General features: G+C 55.3%; 8 protein-coding genes across 8 annotated transcripts; 4 read left to right on the forward strand and 4 right to left on the reverse strand.

The window, feature by feature from the left end:
- Positions 1 to 653: 653 nt before the first annotated feature.
- Positions 654 to 2391, reverse strand: GCG54_00002360 (5-epiaristolochene 1 3-dihydroxylase; the record flags this gene model as incomplete). The annotated part of the gene is made up of 3 exons (XM_045402454.1): positions 654 to 1581; positions 1641 to 2081; positions 2150 to 2391. The coding sequence occupies 3 exons, from the start codon at positions 2389 to 2391 to the stop codon at positions 654 to 656; spliced, it is 1611 nt and encodes a 536-aa protein (XP_045258816.1).
- A 736-nt stretch (positions 2392 to 3127) lies between these two features.
- On the reverse strand, positions 3128 to 10219 carry GCG54_00002361 (uncharacterized protein; the record flags this gene model as incomplete). Its single annotated transcript, XM_045402455.1, has 3 exons — positions 3128 to 10039; positions 10110 to 10130; positions 10181 to 10219. 3 exons carry the CDS (start codon positions 10217 to 10219, stop codon positions 3128 to 3130), a joined length of 6972 nt encoding a protein of 2323 aa, XP_045258817.1.
- Positions 10220 to 11925: 1706 nt separating this feature from the next.
- GCG54_00002362 (Deoxyhypusine synthase) lies at positions 11926 to 13120 on the forward strand (the record flags this gene model as incomplete). Its single annotated transcript, XM_045402456.1, has 3 exons — positions 11926 to 12162; positions 12216 to 12995; positions 13052 to 13120. The coding sequence occupies 3 exons, from the start codon at positions 11926 to 11928 to the stop codon at positions 13118 to 13120; spliced, it is 1086 nt and encodes a 361-aa protein (XP_045258818.1).
- Positions 13121 to 13542: 422 nt separating this feature from the next.
- GCG54_00002363 (uncharacterized protein) lies at positions 13543 to 14145 on the reverse strand (the record flags this gene model as incomplete). Its single annotated transcript, XM_045402457.1, has 1 exon — positions 13543 to 14145. The coding sequence occupies one exon, from the start codon at positions 14143 to 14145 to the stop codon at positions 13543 to 13545; it is 603 nt and encodes a 200-aa protein (XP_045258819.1).
- A 764-nt stretch (positions 14146 to 14909) lies between these two features.
- On the forward strand, positions 14910 to 16538 carry GCG54_00002364 (Peptidyl-prolyl isomerase CWC27; the record flags this gene model as incomplete). Its single annotated transcript, XM_045402458.1, has 1 exon — positions 14910 to 16538. One exon carries the CDS (start codon positions 14910 to 14912, stop codon positions 16536 to 16538), a length of 1629 nt encoding a protein of 542 aa, XP_045258820.1.
- A 2071-nt stretch (positions 16539 to 18609) lies between these two features.
- On the forward strand, positions 18610 to 20883 carry GCG54_00002365 (Heat shock factor protein; the record flags this gene model as incomplete). The annotated part of the gene is made up of 2 exons (XM_045402459.1): positions 18610 to 19037; positions 19128 to 20883. The coding sequence occupies 2 exons, from the start codon at positions 18610 to 18612 to the stop codon at positions 20881 to 20883; spliced, it is 2184 nt and encodes a 727-aa protein (XP_045258821.1).
- Positions 20884 to 22360: 1477 nt separating this feature from the next.
- Positions 22361 to 22937, reverse strand: GCG54_00002366 (Peptidyl-prolyl cis-trans isomerase-like 3; the record flags this gene model as incomplete). Its single annotated transcript, XM_045402460.1, has 2 exons — positions 22361 to 22801; positions 22860 to 22937. 2 exons carry the CDS (start codon positions 22935 to 22937, stop codon positions 22361 to 22363), a joined length of 519 nt encoding a protein of 172 aa, XP_045258822.1.
- Positions 22938 to 25588: 2651 nt separating this feature from the next.
- GCG54_00002367 (uncharacterized protein) lies at positions 25589 to 27245 on the forward strand (the record flags this gene model as incomplete). The annotated part of the gene is made up of 2 exons (XM_045402461.1): positions 25589 to 25853; positions 25969 to 27245. 2 exons carry the CDS (start codon positions 25589 to 25591, stop codon positions 27243 to 27245), a joined length of 1542 nt encoding a protein of 513 aa, XP_045258823.1.
- Positions 27246 to 27697: the final 452 nt, after the last annotated feature.

Consider the following 27697-nt stretch of genomic DNA (forward strand, 5'->3'; position numbering starts at 1 on the left):
ACCGTTCCGCCTTTGAACTGACATGCACGCCCTTTTGGCCCTGGAAGTGGGACGAACGCTTTCATACCAGCCGGCGGAACGTAGCCGCCCTTACCGCTGTTGCCACTGGTAGTCCCTTTGCAGATTTCAAGAATGTAACATACGCTGGATTTCGAATCTTCAAGTTGTATCGTCGTTCATGATGAACTTTGCGACCCTAAAAGTTGGGATGGTCTGGGATGCGGGCTGTGAATGAGAAAAGAGCTCGAAAATCAGAAAGCCCAACAGATTGAGAATACGGCCTGAATGAATTGGTCATGACGATACGTACGTTACTTACAGCCAACCCGTCCTCGCGACTCTGAATGAGACCACTGCAGCCAAGAAACACTCAACAATCTATTGGAAAATGACCGTTGCTCCAAATCAATATAAGTTGAGATGAAAAAATGGAAGCCTCTTGCTTTAGAGGCACGTGAGTAAGATGGACCAGTTCTTCAGTCTTCTCGGTAGACTTAAAGGAGACCTCTTCCCGTTTGTTATCGTCATTCACCATCATACTGGCATCTTCAAGTTCCGTCATTTATAAAAAATCTTCCCTCATCGTTCGACGAAGTAGCCCAGCAGTCTCATCTCATACATCTTGATCTTGATGTGTGGTCTCCTACCCACGATTAGCACACGAATCTGAACTTCGCCTTCTCCCAACCCTCCCTCCTGACGATTCTCACTCCAAACCCCTCTCCGTTTCTCTCTGGCTTGGGCGTGCCATCTGCAAGCGTACACGCCATTGCCTCTGGCACCTGCAACTCGCCAACGTTCCCATTCAGAGGTTTCGCCTCAAACCCAAGCAACAAGGCCGAAACAAATCCCAGATTCTCCGCAAAAGCAAAGTTCCGCCCAGGACATAAATGCCGGCCTCCTCCGAAGGGGATATACGCTGCTCTCTTCATCTTCTCGTCCCCAACCTCTTTACTAACCCCATTATCGACCGCCAGGAATCTCTCCGGAACAAATGACGCCGGCGCCTCTCCCCAAACATGGTTCATATTGTGCAGAACCTCAGCGGAGAGTTGTAGATTGACCCCGTTCTTCAACGTGTAAGACCTTCCCTTCCCGTCGGAAATAGTCGTGTCTTTCGTAACTCTCCGATTCCCAATGACTCTGCTTGAGAGCCTCATGCTCTCACGGTAACAGCTCACAAGCAGGGGACACTCCTTCTCGAAGATCGTGATGTCGATGATGGCCTCGTCCTCTTTCCGCTGCGACGCCTCCAGCACTTCCTCGCGCAGTCTCTCGACCAGCTCCGGTCGCGAGAAGACATGCGCCAGAAACCAGAAAAAGACGGGAATGGTGTTGGCTGTTCCGACATGCAGCAGCCCCAGCTCGAACGTTCCGATCTCGCGGTCCGGGATGCCGTACCTGCGTAGGACATCTGCTCTGGCCTTGACGATCTGCGCCACGTCGTCGTTGTGGTCGTGTCTGGCCATGTAGAACCTCGAAAGGCCCGCTTGAAGACGCGCGCGGGCTTGAAAGGCCTTGCGGGCTGTGTACTGCGGAAGGATGTCCAGGATGAACAAGGGCACGCCGCTTTCAAACGTCCTACGGCCATGTCAGCAAAAAACAACCTCCCCTTGTCTCTCTTTTTTGAGAATACGCACCACAGATCATCAATCAACTTCAGATCCTTCATCACCGGATTCTCAACCCCGTAAAGCCCCTCCGTCGTCGCCAGCGTCATGACCCTCCTCACCCACGCAAACAAGTTCGGCACATTCAGCCCGCCCTCATCGCCGGCTCCTCCACCGATCCTGTCGAGCTCCGCGGAGACATACTTCAGTGCGTTGGCGTTCATAGAATGCAGATGGGCACCGTTCAACGCCGGGTGGATAACTCCAAAAAAGTCCGGCACGAGGTCCGTTTCCCGCAGCAGCTTGGCTACATCGTTGCTTAGGCCGAGGTCCTTCTGGGCGAACTCGACAGCAAAGGGCTCGAAGGATAGGTCTTTATTGCGGTAGGCAGACTGCACGAGGGCAGGGTCCCAGATGGCGTACAGTTTGCCGTTGAGTATCGGCAGGGTTGCTATCGGTAAGTCTTTCTCACTAATGGGGATAGAGGTGTCAGTTACTTTGTTCAGCGCGAGGGAATTGCCGGAGAGGCTGCTTCTCACTATAGAACTCTGAAATACTGGCCTTGGTGCCAGAGGACGCCGACTAAGTGGCCTATAACCGGAAATCGAGGTTTCAAAGCCGGCGGCTCTCGAACGTCGAGGTCGGGGGTGGACCATCTACTGATGAAAAGTACGATAACAATCAATCCTGCAATGAGGCTGAGAAACGTTGGTGATAATCCAAAGTCCCCCTTTAGCATAAAAGTTGAGGCGTCCCCAACCGTCGACATATTCTCGGCCATGGCGATATCTCGTTGCTCTCACAAACAACCAAAGCCAAGAAAATAAGAAGCACTCCTATCTCGAACGCGGGATCTCTGCTTTTAAAAACTCTCTGAGCAATTGGCTTCGGCGCCGGGAGCTATGCGGACGCCTAAGGTATTTAACTTTCCGGTGGGATAATTAATTGCTGCGACCAAGAGCATGACGGGCCAAATGAGACGTCTGCCATTTCACACCTTTTGCCAAGCGGCTAATACGCCCATTGACCATCCCGAATACGAATGGTGAAGGTAGTTATCTGTCTGTGTTGATCGACTCCCACCTCAGCCGGCTGAGACGTCCCTGCTACCGCTTCGACCTGTGCTCAGTATTTGCACCAATCGATGAAAGTGTGCACAAGAGCGGGCGATTAGGTGTTGTAGTGAAGACGTCTCCTGCCGACGTGTCGACATCGACGTGATGTTCGCGATGGACTGACATTCGCTTCGTGTTACTTGTCACTGGTGGCGTGGCGTGGCACATCGAACTGCTCGTCTGAGGCCAAAGAAGTTTTATGAACATAACTCAATTGAAAACCTTTCTGATGGTGCACTAAGCACGACAAAAAACAGTGCGTATGAATACATGATCTACAGCCAAACCCCCCAACGCTCCCTTGTACCCATCCAAGCTAGCCGCCTGAGCTATCTTCCTGGAGCTCGAATTTTGTACATTTTCCCTTTATTTCTGTTTAAGCTGGCCAAGACGGGTTCTCATTTATCGACCATAACGGTCAGGCTGTCTATCATAGCCCATTTGCCGCTGTTGCATCATCTGCTGTTGTTGCAGCTCCCGAGGGTCTCTCTGATCTCTAGGATCACGCATTTGCATCTCTCTTGGATCGGCGCCATATGGCCCAGGAGGGGGACCACGAGCATCGTAACCGACAGGCGTGTAGCTGCGTTGCGGCATTTGGTCCCTCGGTCCCGGTGTCGCGTATCGCGGTGGATAAGCTTGCGGCGCCTGGGGTGGCATCGGCTCAGGTGCCCGAGTGACTGGCGGGTAACGACCTTGCATGGCGTGCGGATGCTGGGGAGGAGGCTGGCCGTACATGGGAGCGCCTCTGTCGTCCCGCATAGACATATGGTGATGCGGCGGAGGTTGCTGTTGCTGAGGCGGGGCGGATGCCCATGATTGCTGCGGCATGCCACCCGCGGGTATCTTTTGAGCAGATGTGTGTGGAGATGCCCAAGTAGACTGAGGCGGCGGCGCTGGTTGAGCCTTTGGTGTTGCGTGAGAAGGCGGCCAGGCCGATGGTGGTTGCTGAGGCGGCTGCGGTTGACCCATGGCATGGCCCTGGGGCCCAGTTGGCCACGCGTTTTCGCGAGCTTGCGGCGGCGGCGGCTCCCGTCTAGATGCCGACTGATGAACGGCGTATTGCTGGGGTGGGGAGCCAGCAGCTCCGTACGCAGGGTAGCCAGTTTGTGGTTGGTAGTGCTCTCGGGGAGGTGGCTGCGCCTGAGGGGGATAAGGCTGTGCGACTTGAGGTGAGTTTGTCGCGGGTGTTTGATGCTGCGGGTATTGATGACGGTAATAGTCGCGCTCGACTGCGTTTGCTGCGTCGTGAGGAGAAGCCATAGTAGATCTCGGCGCGTTCATATGCTGAGCCTGTGGTGAAGCAGTATATGTTGGCTTCAGCGGAGGCATGGCAGACGCAGATGGGGCAGCATTCCGGGCATAAGGATATGCTTGAGGGGGCTCTCGCTCCGGACGCAATGGTGTTGGAGTTGGAGCTGGCGCAGGGCCTCTGGACATGCTTTGAGGAGGAGGCGTGGGCGACGGTTTGACTTGAGCCATATCGTTAACACGCTTAGGTTGAGGCGTCGGTGCAGGTGCAGCTGCAGCCGCGGGAGGATCGTCATTGAGCAATGCCATGAGGTTGGATGTCTTGCGTGGCTCCGAAACTGGCGGACGAGGTGCAGCAGCAGGCGGCGGAGTGCCATAAGAGTCCATATGCGAGGGCATGGGTCTCTGGGCACTGGTGATCGGGCGCTGGGCAGGGGGCGTCGATACCGATGGCTGAGGGTCGCCTAGTAAGCCACGACCGCCTGGCTGCGGCATTGGCTGACCGTAAGCTTGGGGCACCGGTGTCGGTGCTCCGCGAGGCGGCTCCGCCTGCCTTGCCGGGACCGGCGGTTCCGATCGGGGAGGTGGAACGCTCCGGACCGGCTGTTGACCGAACCCGAAAGGCTCGTAACGGTGGTGAGGGGGTGTCATCTCGGGCTCCTGCTTCATGCGTGTGCGCTCGGGTCGCAAATGCTCCTTGGCCTGTTGAGCTTGTTGTGCCTGTTGAGCCTGTTGAGCCTCCAACTTCTGCCTCTCCATTTGTTGTCTCTCCATCTGTTGCCTCTCCAAGGCCTGTTGTCTCTCGATTTGCAGCCGCTCGGCTTGCTGCCTCTCCATCTCTTGTCGCTCAAGCTGCTGTCTTTCCATAGCTTGCCGCTCGAGTTGTTGTTGCTGTTGACGCTCCATTTGTTGACGTTCCATTTGCTGCCTCTCAAGTTGCTGTTGCCTCTCAATCTGCTGCTGCTCAATCCTTTGTCGCTCCAGCTGCTGCTGCCTCTCCATTTGTTGCTGTTGCTCAATTCTTTGGCGTTCCACTTGCTGCCTCTCCAGCTGCTGCCTTTCGACCTGCTGACGGTCAATTTGGGGTTCAGGCTGTGCGGGTTGAATAGGCTGAGCGGCAGCCAGAGGACGCTGCTGGATAGGCTCGGTGACTGGAGTTGCAGACGGCTTTTGGGAGATCCTGACTGGTTGAGGTGGCTGTGTTGACTCGCGCTCCCTCTCAGGAAAGCCGAAGGGCTGCTGCTGCGGTGCTTTTACAGGGCGAGTACTAGGCGATCCTGACTGTGTAACAATTGGCTGAACAACGGGATGGGGCGGCTGGATAGCCATTGGTGCCTGGGCAGCAGGCTGAGTGGATGGCAAGGGGACAGCTTGAGGAGGCGCCACTGCTTGTGCAGGTGGCTGTTGCTGCTGCTGCTGCTGCTGTTGTTGTTGTTGTTGCTGCTGCTGCTGCTGCTGCTGCTGCTGCTGCTGTTGTGCAGGAGGCGCGGGAGTGATTGGCATAGTGAAACGACCAAAAGGCGGGTTGCCTGGCGGCTGCGCAACTGGTTCAACCTTGGGCGTGACAACTTCGGCGGGCGGCTCAGTGACCGGTGCTGTGGACGCTGCAGGAGTTGTAGGAGCTGAGGCTGGGACGGGTGCGGCTGGAGGCGTGGGTGCTGCGGTTGGAGCAGAAGCAATAGCCCGGTGAGATCCGCCTGGAGTGGAATCGTACTTCTTGCGCCCTCCAACAGTTGGCAAAGGAGGATCGGGCAGCTTCTCTCCCCTCTGTTTCTTCGCATCGGCATCAGAAGCAAATTGTTCCCAGTCACTCTTGCCCTGGTCCCTCTGCCGAACGAAGTAGTTCTTGACCATGACAGCCGTCTTGGAGCCCATATGTGTGGCAATGGCCGGCCAGTCCGTGCCAAAAGATTTTAATAGGCCTGGGAAGTCGTTTGCCTCGGAAACACTCCAGTAACTAGAAGCAGTGCTTGGGGGACGGCGTTCGGGCTGCGGCTGAGCAATGTCGAAGGTTGCCAGCGTCGGTTGAGCAGGCAGTTGGGGCGGCTCTGGACGCAGTGACGGGGGGGCCATCACGTCCGAAACCGCGGGGGTCGTAGAAACAGGACGCTCCTGAACAACCAGAGGTGGCTGCTGAGCAGCTGCAAAAGGAGGTTGCACGCCGGGCGTTGGCGCCTCAAACTGCGATGGCAGTCGGTTCTCCATCGGCACAGGCGGCGGCGGCTGGAACTCGACATTCTGAACGCGAGAGTTCGACCGAGACCGCCCCTTGCCCGAAGCTGGAGTTGGCGCGGCTGCGAGGCTTTGCTGAGGTTTGGCGGCTTTGGGCTCCTTGTCCTTTGCTGCTCTTCTTCCCCTCTTCCTGCCATCGGGCTTGTCAGGGTCTGCCTTTGCGCCGCGACGACCTGGCGTGCCTGCAGGCGTGGTGTTCTCGGATTCTGTGGGTGGCTGCTCGAATCCCCATGTCGGAGCGGCGGCACGACGGGGCCGTCTCCTCTCTCCATTCTCGCCGTTTTCCTGATTCTCCTCGCCTTCGTTCTCCGCGTTCCCAAGCTCGGATACGAGTGCACTGGACCTAGTCTTGCCTCTACCCTTCTTCCTACGTTTGGGTTGCTTCTTGAGTTTGTCCTTGAGATTCAGCTCCTTCTTCATCAGGTAGTAGTACTGAATGCATGTGCCAAAGTTGCGCTTCGGTACGTTCTCAGCAACCACACCCCACTGCTTGGGATTCGTGAGATATCTCTTCTCAAATTGCTCCGCCTCTTCTGGCGTGAAGTTGTTGATAGGCTGCAGGATTTGCCAGGCCGGCACCAGCTTTTCTACGGGGGTGAAACCAGTCGTATCCTTGAAGTATTCGGCGTCCCTCTCCTCTTGCGTCCAGTACATCTCAGGAATGACAGCCTCCTTTTCGCTGCGATACTTCTCCTGCATGGCGCGCTGCTCTCTCTCCTTACGTTCTTCGTCCTCGCGCATGGAGGCTTGCAGAACTCTTTCAAGGTCACGCTCGCTCGCATACCTTCTGCCAGCTCCCCTGCCTTCTGGTTTGAGTTCTGGTGGAGGAGGGATGGGAATGTGCTTCTCGGGCATCGGCAAGCAGCTGATGAAGGTCTCTCGGCTCTTGATTGCAATTGGGTCGTTGGACACTGTGAAGTCGAGGTAATTGACATAATTCTCCGCGTAGTTCTTCTTTGCCACTGCTTGAGCTTTGTTCTTCTCGAGAGAGAAATTACCAAGATGTTCCAAGATGAAGCTATCGATCAAGGGGTCGGAGTCCAGAGTTCGCAAAAAGTCTTTGTCCTGGTGCCAAGGACGACATCCGAAGTCTGGTAGGCTGTCAATCGGAGGTGTCGCGGAAAATTGGCGGATCTTGTCAATGAGCATTGCATCGGTGTCTTCCGACTCAGTAGAGTTGTCATCGTCGTCGTCTTCCATTTGTGAGGGTGTGCTGGGAAGCGCCTTATCGCCTTCAATGGTCTCGATCGGCTCGCTAGGAGGCTGAAGCAAAGGATGCCCGTTGGTAATCGGCTCCTTGGACCGCCGTTCCATCACTTGCTCCGCAGATGGCTTTTCCGGAGCAACGTCTTCCATTGGGACATCTACGTCCTTATCCTTGACTGGCTCGGGAGCTGGAGGAGAAGGCGCGTCGTGGAGAGTGGCCGGCTCGTCGACATCCATCTCTTCGGTCTTAGGTTGCGGTTCAACAACGCTGGTCTCGACTGCGGGTTCTTCAGCCATCTCGGTATCGCCCTTGGCAGCTTCTTCGACAGGCTTTTCAGTTGGCTTTTCAGTTGACTTCTCAGTTTCCGTGGGCTTCACCATTTCCTTGTCGACAGGTTCCTCCGCAGCCTTCTCAACGGCCTTCTCCACGACCTCCTCGACTGGCTTCTCAGATGGGATCTCGACCGGCTTCTCGACCGGCTTTTCCGCAGGTTCCTCGGTCGGTTTGTCGGCATCCTTTTCAGCGACGTTTTCCTCGTCATCCTTCTTGATGTCCTTCACAGCCTCAGCATTCATCTCAGGTACCATCAAAGGCTCAGGCGCTGCTGGGAGTTGTGGCGCCGCTGGGGTTTCTGCTGCAACTTCCTTTACGACGTCCTTTGGCGTTGGCTTAATCTGCATAACAGGACTCGGGATCTTGGGTGTCTTCTCGCGCTGTTCCACGACCGGTGACTTGACAGGTGTCGGCTCTTTAGGTGGCTCAATCACCTCTGGGATTTGGCCAATAATGTTGGTGAAACCATCCGATTCCGTGAAAATAGATGCAATCGCGTCGTTAGAGACTGCTGCATACCGGGCAATTACGAGATCCGGCGTCTTGTCGGCGGCCTCCTGAAGTTTCTGCAGCTCGGCCTCCTCTTTAGCGATCTCATTTCGGAAGTACTCTCCATAATCCTCATCGTCGTCGGATTCGGAAGTTTGCTCAGAGACGGGTGCCGACGGCTCTTGTGGGGGCAAAACGAATCGCGCCCTGTGTGCAGACATTCGGCTTTGCTTAGCGGGCTTGGGCGGCTGCTCGTTCTTTTCCTCTGATCTGTCCTCGAAGGGGGGTCTGTCAGAGAACCTGAGCTTCTCGTCGTCCCTCGAAGATGGTCGGTAGTCGTCATGTCCGTGCGCGTCAGTTCCCGACATGACGGTGTCCCTTGAAACGTCTGGATGGTCAACGTCCCGATCCATTGACGCTCTGGCCGAGTAACTGTCCCTTTCACTTTTGATGATAATCTCGCCGGGCTCGGGAAGATTGAGCGACTTCACAGATCCCTCCGTGGTCGAAGCATGAGAATCGGCCTTCGCATCACTACTACGAGGACGTCTGTCGTAATCGCCGTGATCGGCCGGAACACTGTCATGTCTGAAAGGTACTGGTCGGTTTTGCTGGGCGAAGCTCTGTGACCTCATTATCTTGGGCGACTCGGGGATCTTCTTACCCGCTAAAGCAGGGTTGATCCATTGTTTGCTCGACGGCCGTTGCTGCTTTTGTTGCTGGGCTCGGGGACCCGAGGGAATCGGTGGGCTGCCTTCTGGCAGACCTAGTTTGGCCGGTCCGGTGGGTGGAGCTGGAAATTCGCTGCCGCCAGAGTGTCCGGCGGACACAGGCCGTTCGGAGTTGAAAGCTCTTGGCGCCGTCGGTGGAAGCTTGCCGGTGCCACCAATAATGGGCGATCCGTCAGCTGCACCTGCGTTCCTACTGGGCACCGTCCCGAACGCTGGTGCTGATGGGGCTAGAGGCGGGGGAGAAATGTCCTTTGTGTTTGGCGACGGTGCCTGCGAGGATGCGCCGCGCTCACGGTCTCGTTCAATGCCCTTAGGTCGTAGCAGTTCTCGTTCGCGGGGATCACGAGGATCGCGGTCGTCGCGGGGATCCCTTCGAGCGTCGGAGTCCATCCATCTATCGCCACGATCACGGTCGTCTCGGTCGCGGCCCCAGCGCCCTTCCTGAGAGCGACTACGGGGACCGAATCGGTCGCGGTCGCGGTCATCATAAAAGCCTCCTCGCCCCCTGCCTCGGTCGCCCCAGCCCCCGCGTCCTCTATCTCTGCCTCCTCTAAAACCGCCGCGGGACATGAATGGAGGATCGGAATTGGAGGAACCGGCCGAGGGTGGTCCGCCGTCTCTCGAGCCTCGTCTAGATCTCTCGGCGTCGACGCCTAGTGGAGGATCTCTGTCTCGAAAATCTCGCTGCGGCGGTGATCGGCCTCTGCCTGGCGAACGCGGCCTTCCTCGGTAGCCTTCCCTATCTCTCCAGTCTCTATCGCGTTCTCGCTCGCGACTTCTCTCATCTCTGTAAGGTCCATCGCGTCTATCTCTGAAGTCAATATCGCGGTCTCTTCCGCGATCTCTGCTCTCATCGCGAGACCAACCGCGGCCACGACCTCTGCCCCGTCCTCTGCTGAACTCGCCAGCGTAGCCGCCACCTCTAGGGCCGCTTGGGGGGTCTAAAAGTGCTTTGGGGCCACGCGGGGGCTCACGGGATAGATTGTCGCGGAATGAATCTCTGTTATTTTGGAATGCGGAGTTGTTGGAGCGCGCTTCGGCCGATGAACGACGGCGGTCGCCATCGCTGTACTGCGAAGCGCGTTCGTAGCGATCGGGCGAGCGGTCGCGAGGCGACCTCGAGCGACGATCTCCGTCATACCTCGAGGAATATCTCGAAGCCCTGTAGAGATCGTGATTAGCATGAAAGGGCCGGTCGAGGTTACGCCTCACACCCGCATGACGGCCCGGGCGGTCATACGGCGGTCGCATCTGGGTGTCTCTTTCTGACAACGCCTGCTCTTGCGAGGGAGTGGCATCCGGTCTGGCTATCGCCGAAGAAGGAAAAAAGCTTGATGTAGAGATACGGATGGTTTGGGGTTGTTGTTTCGACTCGACTCACATGGCGCTAGGCTGGGCTGTCGCCCTTAAAGTTGGCTATGGAAAAGGTCCAATACCATATGTGTAAGGATTGGGACGTGGAACCAGAGAACCTTGGAACCTTGTGTGTCGTGGGTCGTTGGAAGACTTTGAGAGTGGTCGGGTTCCAACCTCGGATAAGCGTCTGTCGGTCGGTGTTCGCTGTTCAGGAGGTTAGGTAGCGGGAGAGCGGACACGGCGGGGAGTGGGTGCATCCGACAGCGGGTCGCGCAGTTGTGTGAGTGGATGATGGCGATTATGGATGGACGAGGATCAGAATAAGCATGAGCGTCGTCGGGTAATGCTGTAGAAAATGGAAAGGCGACTCGATTGTCGTTGCTGGTCGAGGTGCGGGCAGCGAGAGATGCGACACACTCTGGGGAGCAATCGTGTGATGTTGAAGGATTGAAGACGGTACCCCGGCCACGTTCAGCCTGCAAAATACGGTTCGCGTGCAGTGGCGCTTATTTGGCACTGGACTGCCCGGACTGGACTGGATCTCAAATCCGCCAGGCGCTGCCCGGGGGCTCCAGCGTGTTGGGGGGGCCGCGAGGCGGCAGGCCAGCTTCATTTTTACCGCCGCATACGCTAAGCCCGAAGAAGATGCTAGCGGGACCCCCGGCAGTTCACAGTGAGGCCCTGCCACTGCTGCCATGCCCTGCCAATTTCCAGCCTCCACTGCTGCCCGTCTTCCTTGTGTTCTCCGTGTTTTCTGTTCCATCTCTTGGCTCCGTTGGGCTGGGTGGCTCCTTGCTTACGTACAAGCGCGCAACAAGTTAAGGTACAGAGTACGGATACAGACGCCAACAAACAAACAAAAAAGAGAAGTCCACCTGGGTATTTGCCCTGTGCTAGAGCAACTGCGTAGCCTGCGTCCTCGCTATCGTCGTCGATGTCATCGTTGTCATCATCGTCGTCGTGACATGTAGCTCCTATCGCCTACCGTCGTCTTCTCTAATCCCTTCTACCGTCGTTATCGTCGTCTCTAGTCCCAAGAAAACACGGGAAAATCAGGCCGTCTTAAAAAAAGGATACGTACCTATATTACCTAAGAATTCGCGAACCCAAGCGTCAAGGATCGGCCCTGGCAGGCCTCAGACCCTGCGGCCCTTTCTCGTCCTCGACTCCACCTTTCCGTCAAAATTCTTTGCAGAGTGGAGCCCGGCCGACCTGTGCTCTGGACATCGCGGCGTGGAGTCACAGTCGTTCCATGCCCGTCTGACTCTGTCCGCCCGCGCATTCATTGGACGGAGCCATGTGGTTTGTGTCTGCAAGGTAGCTTGTGGATGGATTTTTCACAAGGTGGCTTCCCTCATCTACTTCCACCGCATCCTGATTTAAATCTCGGGTTGATTCAAGACTGAGACAGGGCTTTGTGTCTGGTTTTGGGTGTGCAATTCTCCGCCGATTCCTCGTGTCCACAATTTCAAGATCGCCACTCACAGGTATGTACCTGTTTAGCCAGCCTGAGACATCAATTTCACCTTGAAAATAATCCATCTCGCTCGTCTTCACCCCGATTCACTGCTTTCGGGTCTTGGACTGACGTGTGTCTAGTTCTGCTCAAAACAGGTAACATGGCGTCTCAAGAGAACCCCAACGCCCCGCCTGCGGCAGCAACCGATGCGGTGCTCGTTGTGTCCGAGGAGATGCCCGAGGGCACTCAGAAGGTGGAGGAGCTGGACTTTGACGACCTTGACGGGCCTATCACCGCCGAGAACCTATTCAACGGCATGAAGTACATGGGCTTCCAGGCCTCGTCTCTTGGCGAGTCCATCCGGATCATCAACGACATGGTAGGCTGTCACGCCGTCTTGTTGTGATGCGACCCAGCTGACATGGGTGAAAGAGGGCATGGCGAGACCCCGAGACAGGGGATAAGACCACCATCTTCCTCGGCTACACGTCGAATATGATTTCTTCCGGCATGAGAGGAGTGTTCCGATGGCTTGTAAAGCACAAGCACGTCTCTGCCATTGTGACAACGGCCGGTGGCGTCGAAGAGGACTTCATTAAGTGCCTCGGCGACACCTACATGTCCTCCTTTAGTGCACCCGGCGCCGACTTGCGCAAGAAGGGGCAGAACAGAATTGGCAACCTCGTCGTGCCAAACTCAAATTACCGCGCCTTCGAGGACTGGGTTGTGCCCATCTTTGACGCAATGTTGGAGGAGCAGGAGGCCAGCAAGGGTACCGACGATGAGATTAACTGGACACCATCCAAGATGATCCACCGTCTGGGCAAGGAAATCAACGACGAGCGCTCCGTCTACTACTGGGCGTGGAAGAATGACATCCCCGTCTTCTGTCCGGCACTTACCGACGGAAGCTTGGGAGACATGCTCTACTTCCACACGTTCAAGGCTTCGCCGAGACAGCTCAAGTGCGACATCGTCGAGGACATCCGCCGTATCAACACCATCTCGGTGCGTGCGAAGCGCGCTGGTATGATCATCCTCGGTGGCGGGGTGATCAAGCACCACATCGCAAACGCATGTTTAATGCGCAACGGCGCCGAGTCGGCCGTGTACATCAACACGGGCCAGGAGTTTGACGGAAGCGATGCCGGAGCCAGGCCGGACGAGGCCGTTTCTTGGGGAAAGATTAAGGTTAATGCAGATGCTGTCAAGGTATGTCGTACCGCAGAACTTTCGGAGACGAAGACAATGTTGACATTAAGTTATAGGTCTATGCAGATGCCACACTGGTGTTCCCATTCATCGTTGCAAACACTTTTGCCAAAGACCGTTCATAGAGGAAATAGACAAACCAATACCCAAAAAATAAGGCTTATTTCGGCTTCGTGCTTCTTGCTTTGTTCTTCGTGCAAGTGGCTCATTCCATTACATCATTGAGGGCGGGCTAGAGCAGGGGCTTGGTTGTCTTTGTTCTCTGCTCTGGTTGTGATGACGGTGTTGGAGACAACGTCCCAGGATGCGATCCTCGCGGGCGACCTATTTCAGAGATACCTTCGTTTAGTCCCTGCGGCAGGTCCTCGTCCGGTATTCCTCGGCACAGGAGACAGCAACCCGGAATGTCGCATTTGCAACAGCAGTCACGCTGATCACACTGTTGTCGGTTTCTTGAGCCATTCATCCTTCAGCAGTCAGCTAACCTTTCAACCACGTAAATTGAAAGGATACCGGACTCTTTCCAAGGGCTGTCATTATTGGAAACTTACATGTCGCCTGTCTCGGTTTGCGGTTCTGCATCGCTCGGCGGCCAATTCTCAGACTGTAGACTAGGCTCGGCAGCGTCCATATATGCGCCATATTTGCCATCATCCCAGCTCTCGTCTGCTGACAAGGTAGCCTCCCGGTCTACACCCTCGAGTAGAATCTCCGCTTGAGCGTTGGCTACGCGTGCAACCGAGGAGCCGCTAGAGCCAATACTTTGAGCCCCAGAAAGACTTTCTGCTTCGTCAATGAACGATTGCAATAGTCGCCGAGCTTCGTCTTCCCTGGCCTGCAGCGTTCCCGCGGACAGGTCTTTTAGCAAGAGATCGATGATCTCTCCCGGACATGTTGTTATCTCTTCTCTGACGGAGATTATGGTGTGTTCCGAGGCATAGCTTGGTAATGGGAGGTCGGACGCAGCCAAGCTGGCTTTGAACAACATCAGATTCAGTGCACAAACATCGGTGTCGGATACATGTTTAGAGTTCTGCCGGGTTCCAGGGCTCTCGAGAGTCTCTTTTTTCAGGTGACTGATGGGCGAACCATCGTCGGAATCGTACAGTGGTCGTTTGCGCTTGGCGTTCTGAATAGGGTCACAAGACATCGGCACCCAATGATTTTAACAAGTGAGGACTGGCAACAAACAAGAGGCATCGGTTTAGATTTGTTGTCTTGAGCTCGCTACTTTTTGTGTGCTTTAATAACAAAAGTTTTCCTATAGATGGCCTACCTTTCTCGACTTCGACGACACCGGGTAGGCGTAAAATGGTGCTCGCCTGACGGTTCGCGGACCAGATGCCACAAGGTTAGCCAGTTCGATGAGTACCTATTAGGGTGAACGATAGGGGTTCTTTTACATTTGCCATAGTTGCTTTGATGGATGCCAAACGTTGCCAGAAGGCACGGCCGTGTAGGTAGCCGCACTCGGCCGAGTCGGATTTCGGACTTTTTGATAGCGTCGCATGTTAGTGTAGATCGAGGTTGCATCAAATGGTTCAACGGTTCCCGATCAACTTGCAGTAGATCTAAGGTTGTCGGTCGTTTCTGAGGCATTGGCTTGCGGCCGGAATTGACCCGAATGGCTTGTAAGGAAATCCAGGAAAGCACCTTGAGAAGCTAGAGTTGCCTTCGCAGAAAGGCATGGAAACAGTAGAGGATTCGGTATGACGAGCGGTCACGTGACTGTTATCGATAAGCAAGTCGCGCGACGACGATCCTTCCAAGTCTCCTAGCTTGCCTTCGTTGGTAAACAGCTGCACCCATCCGAAATTCTCACGTCGCAATCTTCTTAACACCAGCCTCACTCGTCAGTCTCGACACTAGAATCGAATACCGGGCTGGTGAGAGGTTTCCTATCGACCGATCAAGATGTCGTCCATCTACAATCTCGAGCCGCAGCCAACGGCATCGGTAATCATGCATACGACGCAGGGCGACATCTCGGTTGAACTTTTCGCGAAGCAAACACCACTTACCTGCCGCAACTTCCTCCAGCTGGCCCTCGACGGCTATTATGACAACACAATCTTCCACCGACTCGTGCCTGGCTTTATTCTGCAGGGAGGCGACCCGACCGGCACAGGCAATGGAGGAGAGTCGATCTACGACGGCGGCGCCTTCAGCGGCGAGCTTGACGCCTGGCCAATGGACCAGCGACGTGGAAACAACGCGGGTCCCACGGGTATCGGTTTCAAAGATGAGTTCCACTCACGATTGAAGTGGAATCGGCGCGGGCAGTTTGGCATGGCGAACGAGAGCAAACCCGACACGAACGGTAGTCAGTTCTTTTTCACGCTCGACAAGGCCGAGGAGCTCAACAACAAAAATACCCTGTTCGGTCGAGTCGCGGGCGATACGATTTACAACTTGGCGAAGATGGGCGAGTTGGAGGTCACACCTGGGACGGATCGACCGATGTATCCCGTCAAGATCACGAGCATTGAAATCCTCGTGAATCCCTTCGAGGACATGGTGAAGCGATCGAGGGTCGCGACCCAAGCACCAAAGACTGTGGTGGTCGAAAGAAAGAAGAAGAGGAAAGGGGGGAAACAACTACTGAGCTTTGGGGATGAGGAGGGGGATGCGGAGGAGGTTCCGGTTCTGAAAAAGACCAAGTTCGACACTAGGATCGTGATGGATATGCAGGAAGAGGAACCCGCCCAAACGAAAACCAAACCGAAAAAGGCCAAGACGAAAGAGAACAAGGTGGAATCAGCAGCCCCTCCTGCGAGACACGAATCCACTCCCGTTGAGGAAGTAGCGGCGATACCGCCGAAGGAACCATTGTCACCGCCGAGGAAGAGTGACATTCCAATTCGGGCACCAGCGTCTCCAACGCCCGAACCCGATGACCGGCCGCGCAAATCGAAGCTCGAGATGATGAACGATGAGATTAAAGCACTCAAGGCGGGAATGATGCGGAGCAATCAGCCCGAGGAGGTCAAGGAAACCAAAAAGTCTGCTCTCGAGAGCATGATCCCAGAAACATCGATACGCGGCCGGAAGAGAAGGGGCGGGGGAAACACGAGCGCCCGCGAAGACCAACAAGCGCTGGATTTCATGAAGGCATTCAAGTCGAAGCTGGAGCAAGCTCCGGAGGAAAAGGACAGTGGGCCGGTATCTGTCGATCCGGAGGAGACCGGGGAAGAAAAACAAGGCGCGGAGGAGGAGGCAGAACTTTGTGATTTGCACTTCATCGCCGATTGCCAAAGCTGCAAGGCATGGGACCAAGCTGGACAGGAAGACAGCGACGACGAGGGATGGATGTCGCATGCACTCAGTTTCAAGGCAGATAAGCTGGGCAAGGACCTGAGTTACCGTAAGAAGGCCGAAGACGAGTTGGTTGTGATTGATCCCAGGGAAAAGGCCCGGACGCTCCAGGAAGAACGGAAGGCATCGCGAGAGGCCCGGAGCGGAAACTCCGGACGGGAGTGGGATCAGGCACGGAATGCAAAGATGGCGAGAGCTTCGGCTCTTGCGGGCAGAGGAGCAAGGTAGAAGAGACAAGAGAAGACGGGCCAAACGGGCCAAGCGACAAGGGTGCAATGCGACTCTGGGTTGCGTATTTGTCGAGGAAGCCAATGATACCCCTGGAAGGTCGTGTTGAGGAGTTTTGAAAGTTCAGGGACGCGTTAGTAATTGGGTTTCCGTGATGCTATTCAGACAATAATTGAATTGGGGCCGTGCCTTGGAGGCTGAGATCGAAGAATAAGCTAGGAATCGGGGAAAAATGACGTTACAAATGCAAAGGCTCCCCGCCGGCTCCACATGCCTCATCGCGATGGCCTCAGAGGGGAAATGGCCTGGGATGTGCTTCGCAGTTGTCACCAGTGTCACCTCAGAGAAACGGCAGTTCGGCCGAGTCTAGACCCCATGTTTGGAGCAGCACAGGTGGAAACACAGCTGGTGCCAGCCTGTCGGATGGATCCCCCGGTCGAGGGCACGCTGCAGACGGGCATGCTGACAGCTGGTGGCTCTTGCGCCTGGCTCATGCATATCCATTGTACGGCTATGCTGCACAATGCAAAGTTGACCACCGGTGAAGGGATAACGGGGTGGTTCGTTCTGTGTACAGCGGTGGCAGCACGTGATGCTTTGGCTTAGCACACCGATGAAGCCCCCAGCTGATTGGTCCGGACGATCTGTCCCGTGGCAAAGGGACCTCATCCCGACCAACTCGAGGCCCCCGAATGCCCACGGTGCCCAGGCATGTGGTGTACCTATGTTCTGTGAAGGGAGGGGGGGAACACTGTTTGGATGGGGCTCTTGCTTGTTCAGGGTCCCCACTTTGGGGGACCTCAGCCTTGAATCCCCTTGGAGAGCCGTTGTCTTGATAATGGGAGCATCATCCTCTCCCTTCAAGTGTTCAGACGGTCTAGACAAATTCAGATCAATCTCTTTCGAATCTTCCTGCTCTACTGTCAAGCCCTCAACTTTTCCCCCGTCTGCATGGGTGTCCAGCTGTCTTGTGTCTCAATTGTTAGGCACTGACACAACCACATTTCTGAAATCTTTTTGCCAACCAAGACACCGCTCTGTCCTGCAGCGTGCGTGCAGTCTTAGCTGCGTTCCCCCCACCAGGCCTGGTAGAGGGGAGAAAAAAAAAAAGTACGGACGCGCTCCGCCGCCAACGCCTCCAGCACACTACCTACTCCACGTTGCGCTGACTGAACTGGCGAGCGACTGGATGAGACTGGCGCCTAACGTCTTACCTCACGTTGACACCAACCTGGCCTTACTCACCTAGGTCGCCTTACCTAAGGTCCCTTGGGCCAACACACATTCCGTCACCTCTCCGCCAAAAGAAGCGGACCTCCCATTCAGAGCTTTCGCAAAGTCCTCCGAGACCAAGACAATCCCATCCTTGCGCCGAAACTGACGACCGCCTTATCGCAACAAGGCCCCTTTGCCCGCCCGAACTTCGAACGATTGTCCTGCTGTTTCTCCCTCACGATACAATTCCTTTGCGAAAGACCACCCCAGGCTACCAGCGATTGACTGAGGCTCTGGCGTGCCTGCCTTTGACGACCGTGACACACCTTAAACCAACCCACCGCCGTCGTCATATATAGCGCCTGTGCGGTGCACCTCTGCCACGAGCTCCTGGAACCCCAGCGCGCCTGCCCGACCAGACCACGACGACGACAACAACGCCGCTCTTCCTTCGTTTCCCGCCAGAGCCGGCCTTGCGCATGCGACAAGCGCCCTTCCGCCTCTGCTGCACGATCCCGACCGATCCATCCGTCCTTGGTCCTGCAATCCAATAGCCTTCAGGAGAAGAAGGTTTGCTGCCACAACTCGACAAGGCTGTCAGGCAACCTGCACCCCGAAATTTACAATACAATCAACAACCGCGGCCCGCGACAAAAAAAAACATCAAACGAGTTCCCGCTGTTGAGAAGGTCCCTGCAGCCGCCACTGTCCTCAACCCCCGAGGCTCTGCATATCACGGCGACTTGGTCGATTTCTCGACGGCCTTCGCTCGCACGTTTGCGATACTTACATGTACATACCCATGTCTTCGAACCCCCGAAAGAGACCAGCTCCAGGAACATCACCAGCACCTGCCATGCCGATGCCAGCAGTTCAGCCGTCCTTTCCCAGCCCGACGGGCGATCAGTTTTTGCGATGGGCAGGAGCAGACGGGACCGCCCTTGTCGATGGAACCGCACCCCCAGCCGTGAATTCGTATGGCATTGTCCCCGGCCAACAACAGCAATTCGTGCAGCCCACGCCGAGCCCCAACAATGCTCTTGCACGAAGACAGATGAACAGAGCGCTTGTGCCCACCGCTGCCAGGCCAAATTTCGATTCTGCCGCCGACCCCTGGTTCGTTGGTGACGACAACGCCCTTCTACAACAGCAGCAGCAACAACCAAACGGCAACATGACGGCCACCGATAACATTGAGGCGCTGGAGGAGATGGCTCGCAAGGCCATGAGAGAGGCGCAGCAGAAGAGGAAGCAAATCCCGCCCTTCGTCCAGAAGCTCAGCAGGTCAGAGATTTCCGTGCCCCTCCCAAGCGATGCGATCAGCACGCTGAGTGTGGGGATTGTTTACTGTGTGACGTACTGACCTTTGCGTAGCTTTTTGGACGACGACAAGAACTCCGACCTGATTCGATGGTCCGAGAAGGGTGATTCGTTCATCGTTCTCGACGAGGACGAGTTCGCGAAGAAGCTCATTCCTGATCTGTTCAAGCATAATAACTACGCCTCTTTCGTGCGACAACTCAACATGTACGGCTTCCACAAGCGCGTCGGCTTATCGGATAACTCCATGCGCGCGAGCGAGCGGAAGAACAAGAGCCCCAGCGAGTACTCGAACCCGTTCTTCCGTCGCGGCCACCCGAATCTGCTATGGCTCATCAACAAGCCCAAGAGCGGCAACAAGGGCAAGAAAGGCGCCAAGAACGTAGAGATCGAGGGCGACAGCGAGGAGGATGTTGTTATCGATGACGGAGTTACACAAGGACTCGGCGCCACCAGCGCTCCGTCTAGTAGAGCCCTTCCGCCTGCGGGGGACATGCCTATCCAGAAGAAGGAGATGGCCCTCATTCGCGAAGAATTGGCCAAACTGCGGGATCAGCAGAGATTGATCATGTCGGCCATCCAGCGGATCCAGCAAGATAACTCGGCACTGTACAATCAGGCCGTCGTCTTCCAGAGCCAGCATGATCGTCACCAAAACTCTATCAACGCCATTCTTAACTTCCTGGCCAACGTTTTTAGGAAGACGCTCGAAGATCAGGCAGGCGCTCAAAGCGTGAACGACTTGCTAGCGAGCATCATCCCCAACGCCAACAACAACAGCTCTGTGCCTCAGGGCAGTGTGGTGGACCTTGGAGACTACATCCAGTCGCAATCTGCGGCGAATAACAACATGAACCTCGCGAAGCGGAGACAAGCGCTTCTGCCGCCGATTCCAAACGGCCGTGCCAACACAGTCTCTCCATCCCCAGCATCTAGCGCGCCCACGCCCCAGCCGTACAACAACCGTGAGATGGGCACAGTAACAGAGCTCTTCGATACGTCACCTGGAGACCACGCATCTTCTCCCAGCAACTATCTGGCTCAGGAACTTGAGACCAACCCCCACGAGAGCATGATGAAGATCATCAACAATACCAACGCAAACCATGCGAACCAATCGTCCAACATTGACCTGCCCGAGGTCGTGAACAACACCCCTGTCACCATGAGCAATGACCAGCGCACCAAGATGCTCAACATCATGGCTGGCCGTTCCGCGACGCCCGCCAGCAACACGCCAACAACAAGGCCCTCAGTCTCCGCCTCTCCCAGACCGCCAGCCCCATCTGTCAGCGCTACCACCGATGCAGCTTCCATGCCCGCCACATCAGGTCTTTCACTCTCACCCATCATGGGTTCTGCCGAACCTCCGCCTTCCTTGCAGCATATCCAATACAACCAAGCCGACTTGGCCGCTCTTCAGCGGATGCAAGAAGAGCAAGCTGCTAAGCTGGACCATCTTTCAAGCATGCTGGGCCCCCTGAGTCCCTCCGGCCGGATTCCTGGGATTGACGAGAACGGCAACATCAATCAACAGAACGGCTACTTTGGTTCTGACCTTGACATTGACCAGTTCCTCAACCAAGATGCTTTCCAAGGTGATGATGCCTTCCAAGGAGGCGTCTTCCAGGGCGATGGAACCGACTTCAACTTTTCCCTGGACGCTGCTACGCCCAACGGCGGTGTTGCGGCTGCCAATGCAACCAACACTCCTAGTGAGAGCAGTGGAACGGAGGAAATTGCACGCGACGGCTTTGACCCGTACACTGGCAGTCCCGATCGTGGCCCTAAAAGGCGGCGTGTCGGCTGAACGGTGAAGAGGCCAGGTCGCCAGGGCCGCGATTACCCATTGGCTCCAATTTATGACTTTCTTTCAAACAACACACCCGGAGCGGCTTGCTTTAATGACACAAAACGGCGGGAGGTCTCTTTGCAGGTTTTTAGGGAGGCGTGGTTCGATTGCTCTGGAGATCATGATATCCCAAATTGTGCTTTTTTTTTATCTTCTCTCTTGGTTGGGGAGTGAAGACGACTGACTGGATGGAACGGGTTCTTTGCATCAAAGAGGTATGTGATGGAATCGCGTTCGCTCGGGGGCGTTTGCCAGCGTTGTGGAGGAATGTCTCCTCTTCTCAATATCAACATGAAACTTTCGTAGAGTGGACACGCGGGTTTCAAATCACACTGGATGTTAGACTAGACCGCCTTCTCAAAGAGCTTGAATGCTAGTCTTGATGAACATGTCTCGATGTCTTGAGCTGATGTTTGTGTAATTCTTGTCGTCTTGCTAATGGCCTTGTTTATCCACACGTCACCGACTGGGCCGCTTCCGGATGTCATCCACTTTTGGGTAGTCACCGGGGACAAGCCTTCAAAGGGACTGTTCGCGAGAGGTAGCCTGTATTAGGGCATTCACAGTTGATCTATTTTATTGCCATTTTCACGGCAAGGATACCGCGATGAGGATGCTCTGGCCAGAGGAGCAGCACGCTCAGACGTCTCGCTAAGAGATCCCTTCATCTACATCAAAAAATAGATTGCGTAAACTCGCCTCCGCTTCGCACAAAGCTCCTTGGATTGTCCTCCAGCACCAAGCCGCGGCGGTATGTACTGCTTGGGGATCAGCCTACCCGCCCTCCCCGCCCTCGCCCAACCGCGCACCGCCAAGCTCTTCCTCTGCTCTTCCGCGTGCGAGGAGTTTTCAGGAGGACCCTGACGGAAAACCGCCCGCGCACTTGGATCCTCGCGTCCATACCTAGGCACTTCCGCGAGTGGTACCATCCCCGAGCTTTGGGGCCGTGGAGTGGGCGAGGGCGGGCGGCTGGCTTTCGGGGGTTGCAGCGCCAAAGGAGGTTGTGACGCCTGCGGCCGTGGTGCTGCAGAGACACAAGGTCGCGAGGCCGTTTTGGAGCGCGTTGTACGGGGCGCAGATCGGGCACGAGGAGAGAATGAGGTTGTTGGCTGATCGAGGATGGAACGACGTAATGTGGGCCTTGGAGGGGGACGGGACAACGCCGAGGGCTGAAGAGGTGGTTGCAATGGAATTTGAGGGGGCTGCTGATAAGAAGGCTTTCATTTAGGGCTGAGGGTAAACGGGCATTTGTTTTTTGATGGCGATAGGCCGTGCAAATGTTCTTTGAATCTAGAGTTCAATCTTAAGAAGGTCAGCGGCGGCACAGCCGGCAGGGGAGGGTAATAGCGTACGGGTATCATGGCAATAAAATCAACAGTCCGAGACTGCTAAGCGCAGCTTCCCTCTCCAACACATAGCATTTCCAGGTCCGTTGTCAACCAGCAAGCGGGTTCGCGTGGATGGTAACCGTCTCGATCTTCACCGGCTCCTTGGGCCGGTTCTTCCTGTCTACCTCGACGGCCTCGATCTTGGCCAGCGTGACGGTGCTGTCGTCCCCAATGAGCCTGCCGAACACGGTGTTCAGCCCGTCCAGATGCGGCGCCTTGTCGAAGAGGATGAAGAACTGGGAGCCGTTGGTGCCGGGGCCCTTGTTCGCCATGGAGACGATGCCGCGCGAGGAGTGCTTCAGGGCCGGGCGGATCTCGTCTTCGAAGGCGCCGCCCCAGATGGAGCGGCCGCCCTTGGGGTTCTCGGGGGTCGGCTCGGCGGGGCCGCCGGTCTGGGCCATGAATTTTGGGATGAGTCGGTGGAAGGGGGAGGAGTCGTAGTAGTGCGAGGCGCAGAGGGCGAGGAAGTTCTGGCGGAGGAGGGTTCTCTGTTAGGGACCTGCTCTTTTTGCTCGAAAGGCATACGACGAGATGGGGGGAACTTACCTCTGCTGTTTTTGGCACGCTTTCGCAGAAGATTTCAATCTTCAGGTCGCCGTGTGTTGTGTGTAGCGTGACCGACATTTTGGCTGGAGGGTTTATATAAGGGAAGGTGATCGTGAAGCGCCTTCGTGGTCGTGGTAATGAGGGTGGATGGGAAAGTTGAAATCGAATACGAAGGAAGCTTAGGTTGGAGCTCTTGTTGCGGGAGCGGTGCTATTGGACCGCTGTAGATCGGGGCGGGCCCTGCTGTGGCGTCGGTGTAGTGGGCTCCGAGTGCCGATGCCAGCGGGTCTTTGCCCGGCGCAAGGAGCCTGGAGCATCGGGGGATCGCCGAGTCTCTAAGATATAAGCAATTTCTAGATTTTCGACTATTCATAGTTGAACACTCCGCAGCTCGGATCTCTGAGCCTGCGGCACAGGCCGTGAGCAACTTGTGTTCAACAGAAACGTTGCAAGATTTAAACGTCTATTACAACCTGTCTTGTGACAGCGTTCATACAAAACGATCCCCAGTGACGACAACGCCTCGGGTTTATTTCAACCTCATTCTTCCCCTTGCATAAGCGCCGATATCGAAGCATCCGAGGTTCATGTGTGAGAGGGCCACACGTTCGATACGAATATTATAAAACCTGCTGCTTCTTGAAGCTGAGGCCTTACAGCCACTCAACACGCTTTTGGTCAAGGATTCAACTGCGCCTCTTTCTTCAATACCAAGAGAAGCGAGCCAATATTCTCCGTGCATACGAACCAGCGGCTCTCCAGCTGCAGCCGCCGGCCGTCGATCCCCAACCACCGTACGCCACACCTACGAGAATCACACCTCAGGGCTCAGTAACGTCACATCCTAAGCTGCGAGGCTTTATTGCGCGGAACATATCCCACGTGAGTCGTACAGCCCTATTATTATCGTCTTCGTGGATCGGAGTGTTTGGCGGGCCGTCGATCTACCCAAGATTTTCGCAAGGGCTTCCTTTCCATCCTTGTCTCTGCCCTCATTCGGTGATTCGGGTGGATTCAAGATATCTCGAATGACAAGACAAAATGATTCATAGCAAGGCCTGCCGATGCTTCCCGGCCCATGTCTGTTTACAGACCGCTCAAGTCAGGCTGCGGGAATTCCTGGTTCCAGGTTTGCCAAACGGCGCAGCAAAAGCCAGCAGATCACGGGTAGGCGCATATTGGGCTGTTTGGACCTGGATACCAACGAATTCTCACCGAACGCCCTGCTTTCTAGAACGCAGAGTATTTGCCCTTTTGAAAACATCCAAATGAGCTGAACTCGTTCCTTCGACCGCTGCTGAGCATCTGGCCAGGCTTCAGCTTTCATCCTGGTCTTATTGCTCCAGCATCATCACAGGTCGCATGGCTGGTCCAGGGCATCACGTTGCTGGTCGAAAATCGCTCAGCAATACTCCCACGATGAAGGGTACTCAATCGAGAGACATTCCATGCGAAGCCGATCCAAGGCCATCAAAGCTGGAACATGCCCAAATTGGCCGGCGGTGCTACCACACTAACTCCAACCTAGAAATGCTCTCGCACGAGTCTTACAGTGTCTGTGGTCGTTCGCGTAAGGCCGAAAATCATTGGATTCAGCACTGTGATACCGATATCTGTGTTTCTTCGTCCCCTCCAAGATCCCGACCCGTTCGTGGCACCTCAAAATCATTCGTCCACGCGGGGAGGCAATCCCGTATAAGCTTAGTGAGAAACGTTTCTTTGACCAAATGTCGTCGGGCAAAGAAAGTTCTGTTGAGTGAGCCTCCGACTGGTTGGAATTCGACTCTGTTTCTCCCGCGATGCCTCCTGTTGAGTTCGTGCGAAGTAAGGCCGTACGTGACACCAGGGCAGGCCCATCCAGAAATTCTACAGGCTCTTGCAAGACCAACTTTGAAATGAGATGGGTTCGGCTCCTCGGGTGTATCTGAACAAAAAGTCCAAAATCTTGGATATAGGTTCTTCACGATACGAGCTGGTGAAAGCTGAAGAGGAGGTGTTCCGGTTTCCCGAACCTGCCTCTCTTCGAGTTCAGACCCAGACCGTGCGAAATTCTCAGCTTGGTTAGTTCCAAGACTCGAATCCCAGGAGAAGCAGGCATCCTTGGGGTTTACTGCAAGCCAACGGGCATCTACATACCTGCTTGTTGCGGTGGAAATCTCACTTCCCTAATCCCTTTTCCCTACGTCAAGATGCAAGCCCGCGCGAAACTCATCCCTTATGGGCATATCCTCACGGCCAGTCGGGTGCGTGCAGTTCTCTTATTCCCAACCTTCTGAGAGCTGTGTGACTGTCGCGCCATACGAGGCCATTGCGACCCGCGGGCAGACACAGCAGTGTAGCCACCCCGTTCATGCTTGGATGACCACCATCCCATTGTCCACCTTCTCAAGCAGCCAAGTTTTCCGTGGTAGGGACGGCCGGCTCGCGTTTGGCATCAGTATATAGCAACGGGGCAACGGGGGCGGCGTTTGCAAGGGCTCCCCACTACCCATCAGGTTTTGCCCCCGAATGCTATCAATAGTGCTCGTCAGAAGTGAAAAAGCGCCCGCCGACCCCCCTCTCAGCTCTCACCGACTCTTTCTCCACGATCCAGTCGCTGACTTTACGAAAGCCGCGTGTACACCGACTCAGCTTACAATATCTACATCGTCGCACTCACCTGAGGGAAACGCCGAACCTGAGGTGTCTTGCTTCACAGCCGCCGCCGGCGTAGGCTGGCTTGCCCAGCGATGACGGCTTTAGAGGGGAGTGGTTGCTATCCTGCAGTCCGGGCAAGGGAATGGGGGAAAATAGCGTCCAATGTTCCAGATCCGCCTCAATGCATCGACAACTGCGGTCGAAAGTTCCTTGAGAAACTGGTACCGGGCTTCAGAGATTCAAAATGGACTGAGGCCTGTGGGATTCTTTCAAAGACTGGGAATACGAAGCAGCTTTGGGATCTTTACTGCTGCAACTCGTCGATTTGCGGGGTGTTCCCATCCATGGGGCAGGATCGTGAGTAGAGATTTCTGTCAATGACCTCGGGCTATCGTCTGACAGCTTGTTAGCTGGTGTTAATTACATCGTCAATACCTGTCATAAGTGAGTTGCTACGCCCCATCACCGTCAGCTGTGTTGTTGACCCTGGTCCATAGCAACGGCATTCGAACAGTTCAAGATCCGGGACCGCCTCCTTTAGAATACGACTGCTCGGCCGTCATCAACTACGCAGAGTGTTCAAAGCCTTTCTTCCAGAGCGATTCAAGACCATCCACCTCAGAGGAGGGGTTTTGGGCCACAAGTGCCATAGTTGCGAAGCCCTCCTCAACGTCGACAACGGCCATGGTATCGACATCTTCCAGTCAAGCACTAACATCTGGCGCATCAACTTCAAATCAATCGCATAAGAGACGACCTAGCGGCAGTCTTTCCCTAGGCTCAAAGATAGCTATTGGAATATCTTGTGGCATCGTCTTGATTGCGATCATAGCAATTGCGATATGTATCTGGCGACGCCGCCCCCGCCGTGGCTACACTCAGAGCATCAAGAGCGAAATCAAGCACCCCTCACTTCCTCAAGCCAGCTCACCCACGCCCCTAATATCTCCAGAAGACTCAACGCACGACGGTACACATCATACCACACTCACGCCACCACCCCGACTGAAAGAACGAAATCTGCTTCCTTCATTGATTAGCACGACAACGTCAGACGCGGGGGGCTCTTCTCCAGGAACTCCAGTCAGTTATCATGGCCCAGGCGGCTTTCCACAGTCTCCTTTTGCCGATCCGGTGAGCGCCAGGCTCGCACAGAAAGGATACCGTTCATCGAAACCTCCCGTCTCCCCGCTATCGAGCAGCTTCCATGGAAAGTCTATCAAGACGGTGAGCATAGGCAGCGCAGCCAGCAACCGCACGACAACTACCGTCTCCAACATCTCCAGTGCATTCCCTTACCCGTCACCATCACGACCTCCCCGTCCACATGACACTCCGCTCCGCATACCAGACCTTGTGTGTCCCGGGCCGCCTCCAACCCGAGCACTCCCGCCGCCGCCACCACCCGTAAGCCCAGTCAGTCCCGTCAGTCCTGTTAGTCCAGCTGCGCTATTCAGACAACAGTCAATAGACGTCGGGCATAACGTAAGTCTGGCCCTCGCAGCCGGGTTCATACCGCCACGGAACCCCGCCAGAGGCGTCGTCTTGGAGAAGGATTCGAAGGACTTTTGTGACTTGACAGAACGATGTGCGAGAGAGTCCAGAGACAGGGATAGCTGGGGAAGTTGGAGTTTCGGCGGCGGTGTTACGAGTATTGGCACGAGCTCGGCCCAAAGAGGAGGAGCGGCGAGGGTGAATAGTCCTGTATTAGAAGAGGCTGACCTCGAAAGAATGGGCGGAAAATACTGAGCTTTTTCATTTGTTCTGTTTGTATGATAGAAAAGGAGGATACGAATTGTCTTTACTTGCGTTGCTGGAATATGAATATGGGTTGGCGGTGCACTCTTGGTTCAGTCCGGATCGGCTGGCTGGCCAGCCAAGGGAAATCTCTTTGTTTGGCGTTGCCCAAGGGCGGTATATACATACAAGCATGGCTTTATGTGGGCGTTGACGATGGGGAGCGCACATGAGTTGATGAGCATATGCTGTGGATGGTTACATGAGAGTGGTGATAGGAGGCGCAGATGTTGATATCAACGTTTCCCCTCGATAGAGTTGCTGAAAGTCTAGTAATGACATTACTTTAACGAAAAGACCGCAAATTACCTCTTCTTATTGATATGAACCCTCCTACCCTCTATGAACCACTCTGCTCATACAGTTATATGTGTCACTCTTGCGGACACCGTCAAGACCCGGCC

Source organism: Colletotrichum gloeosporioides (genome assembly GCF_011800055.1).
Source record: "Colletotrichum gloeosporioides strain Lc1 chromosome Unknown consensus_84, whole genome shotgun sequence".
Lineage (NCBI taxonomy): Eukaryota > Fungi > Ascomycota > Sordariomycetes > Glomerellales > Glomerellaceae > Colletotrichum > Colletotrichum gloeosporioides.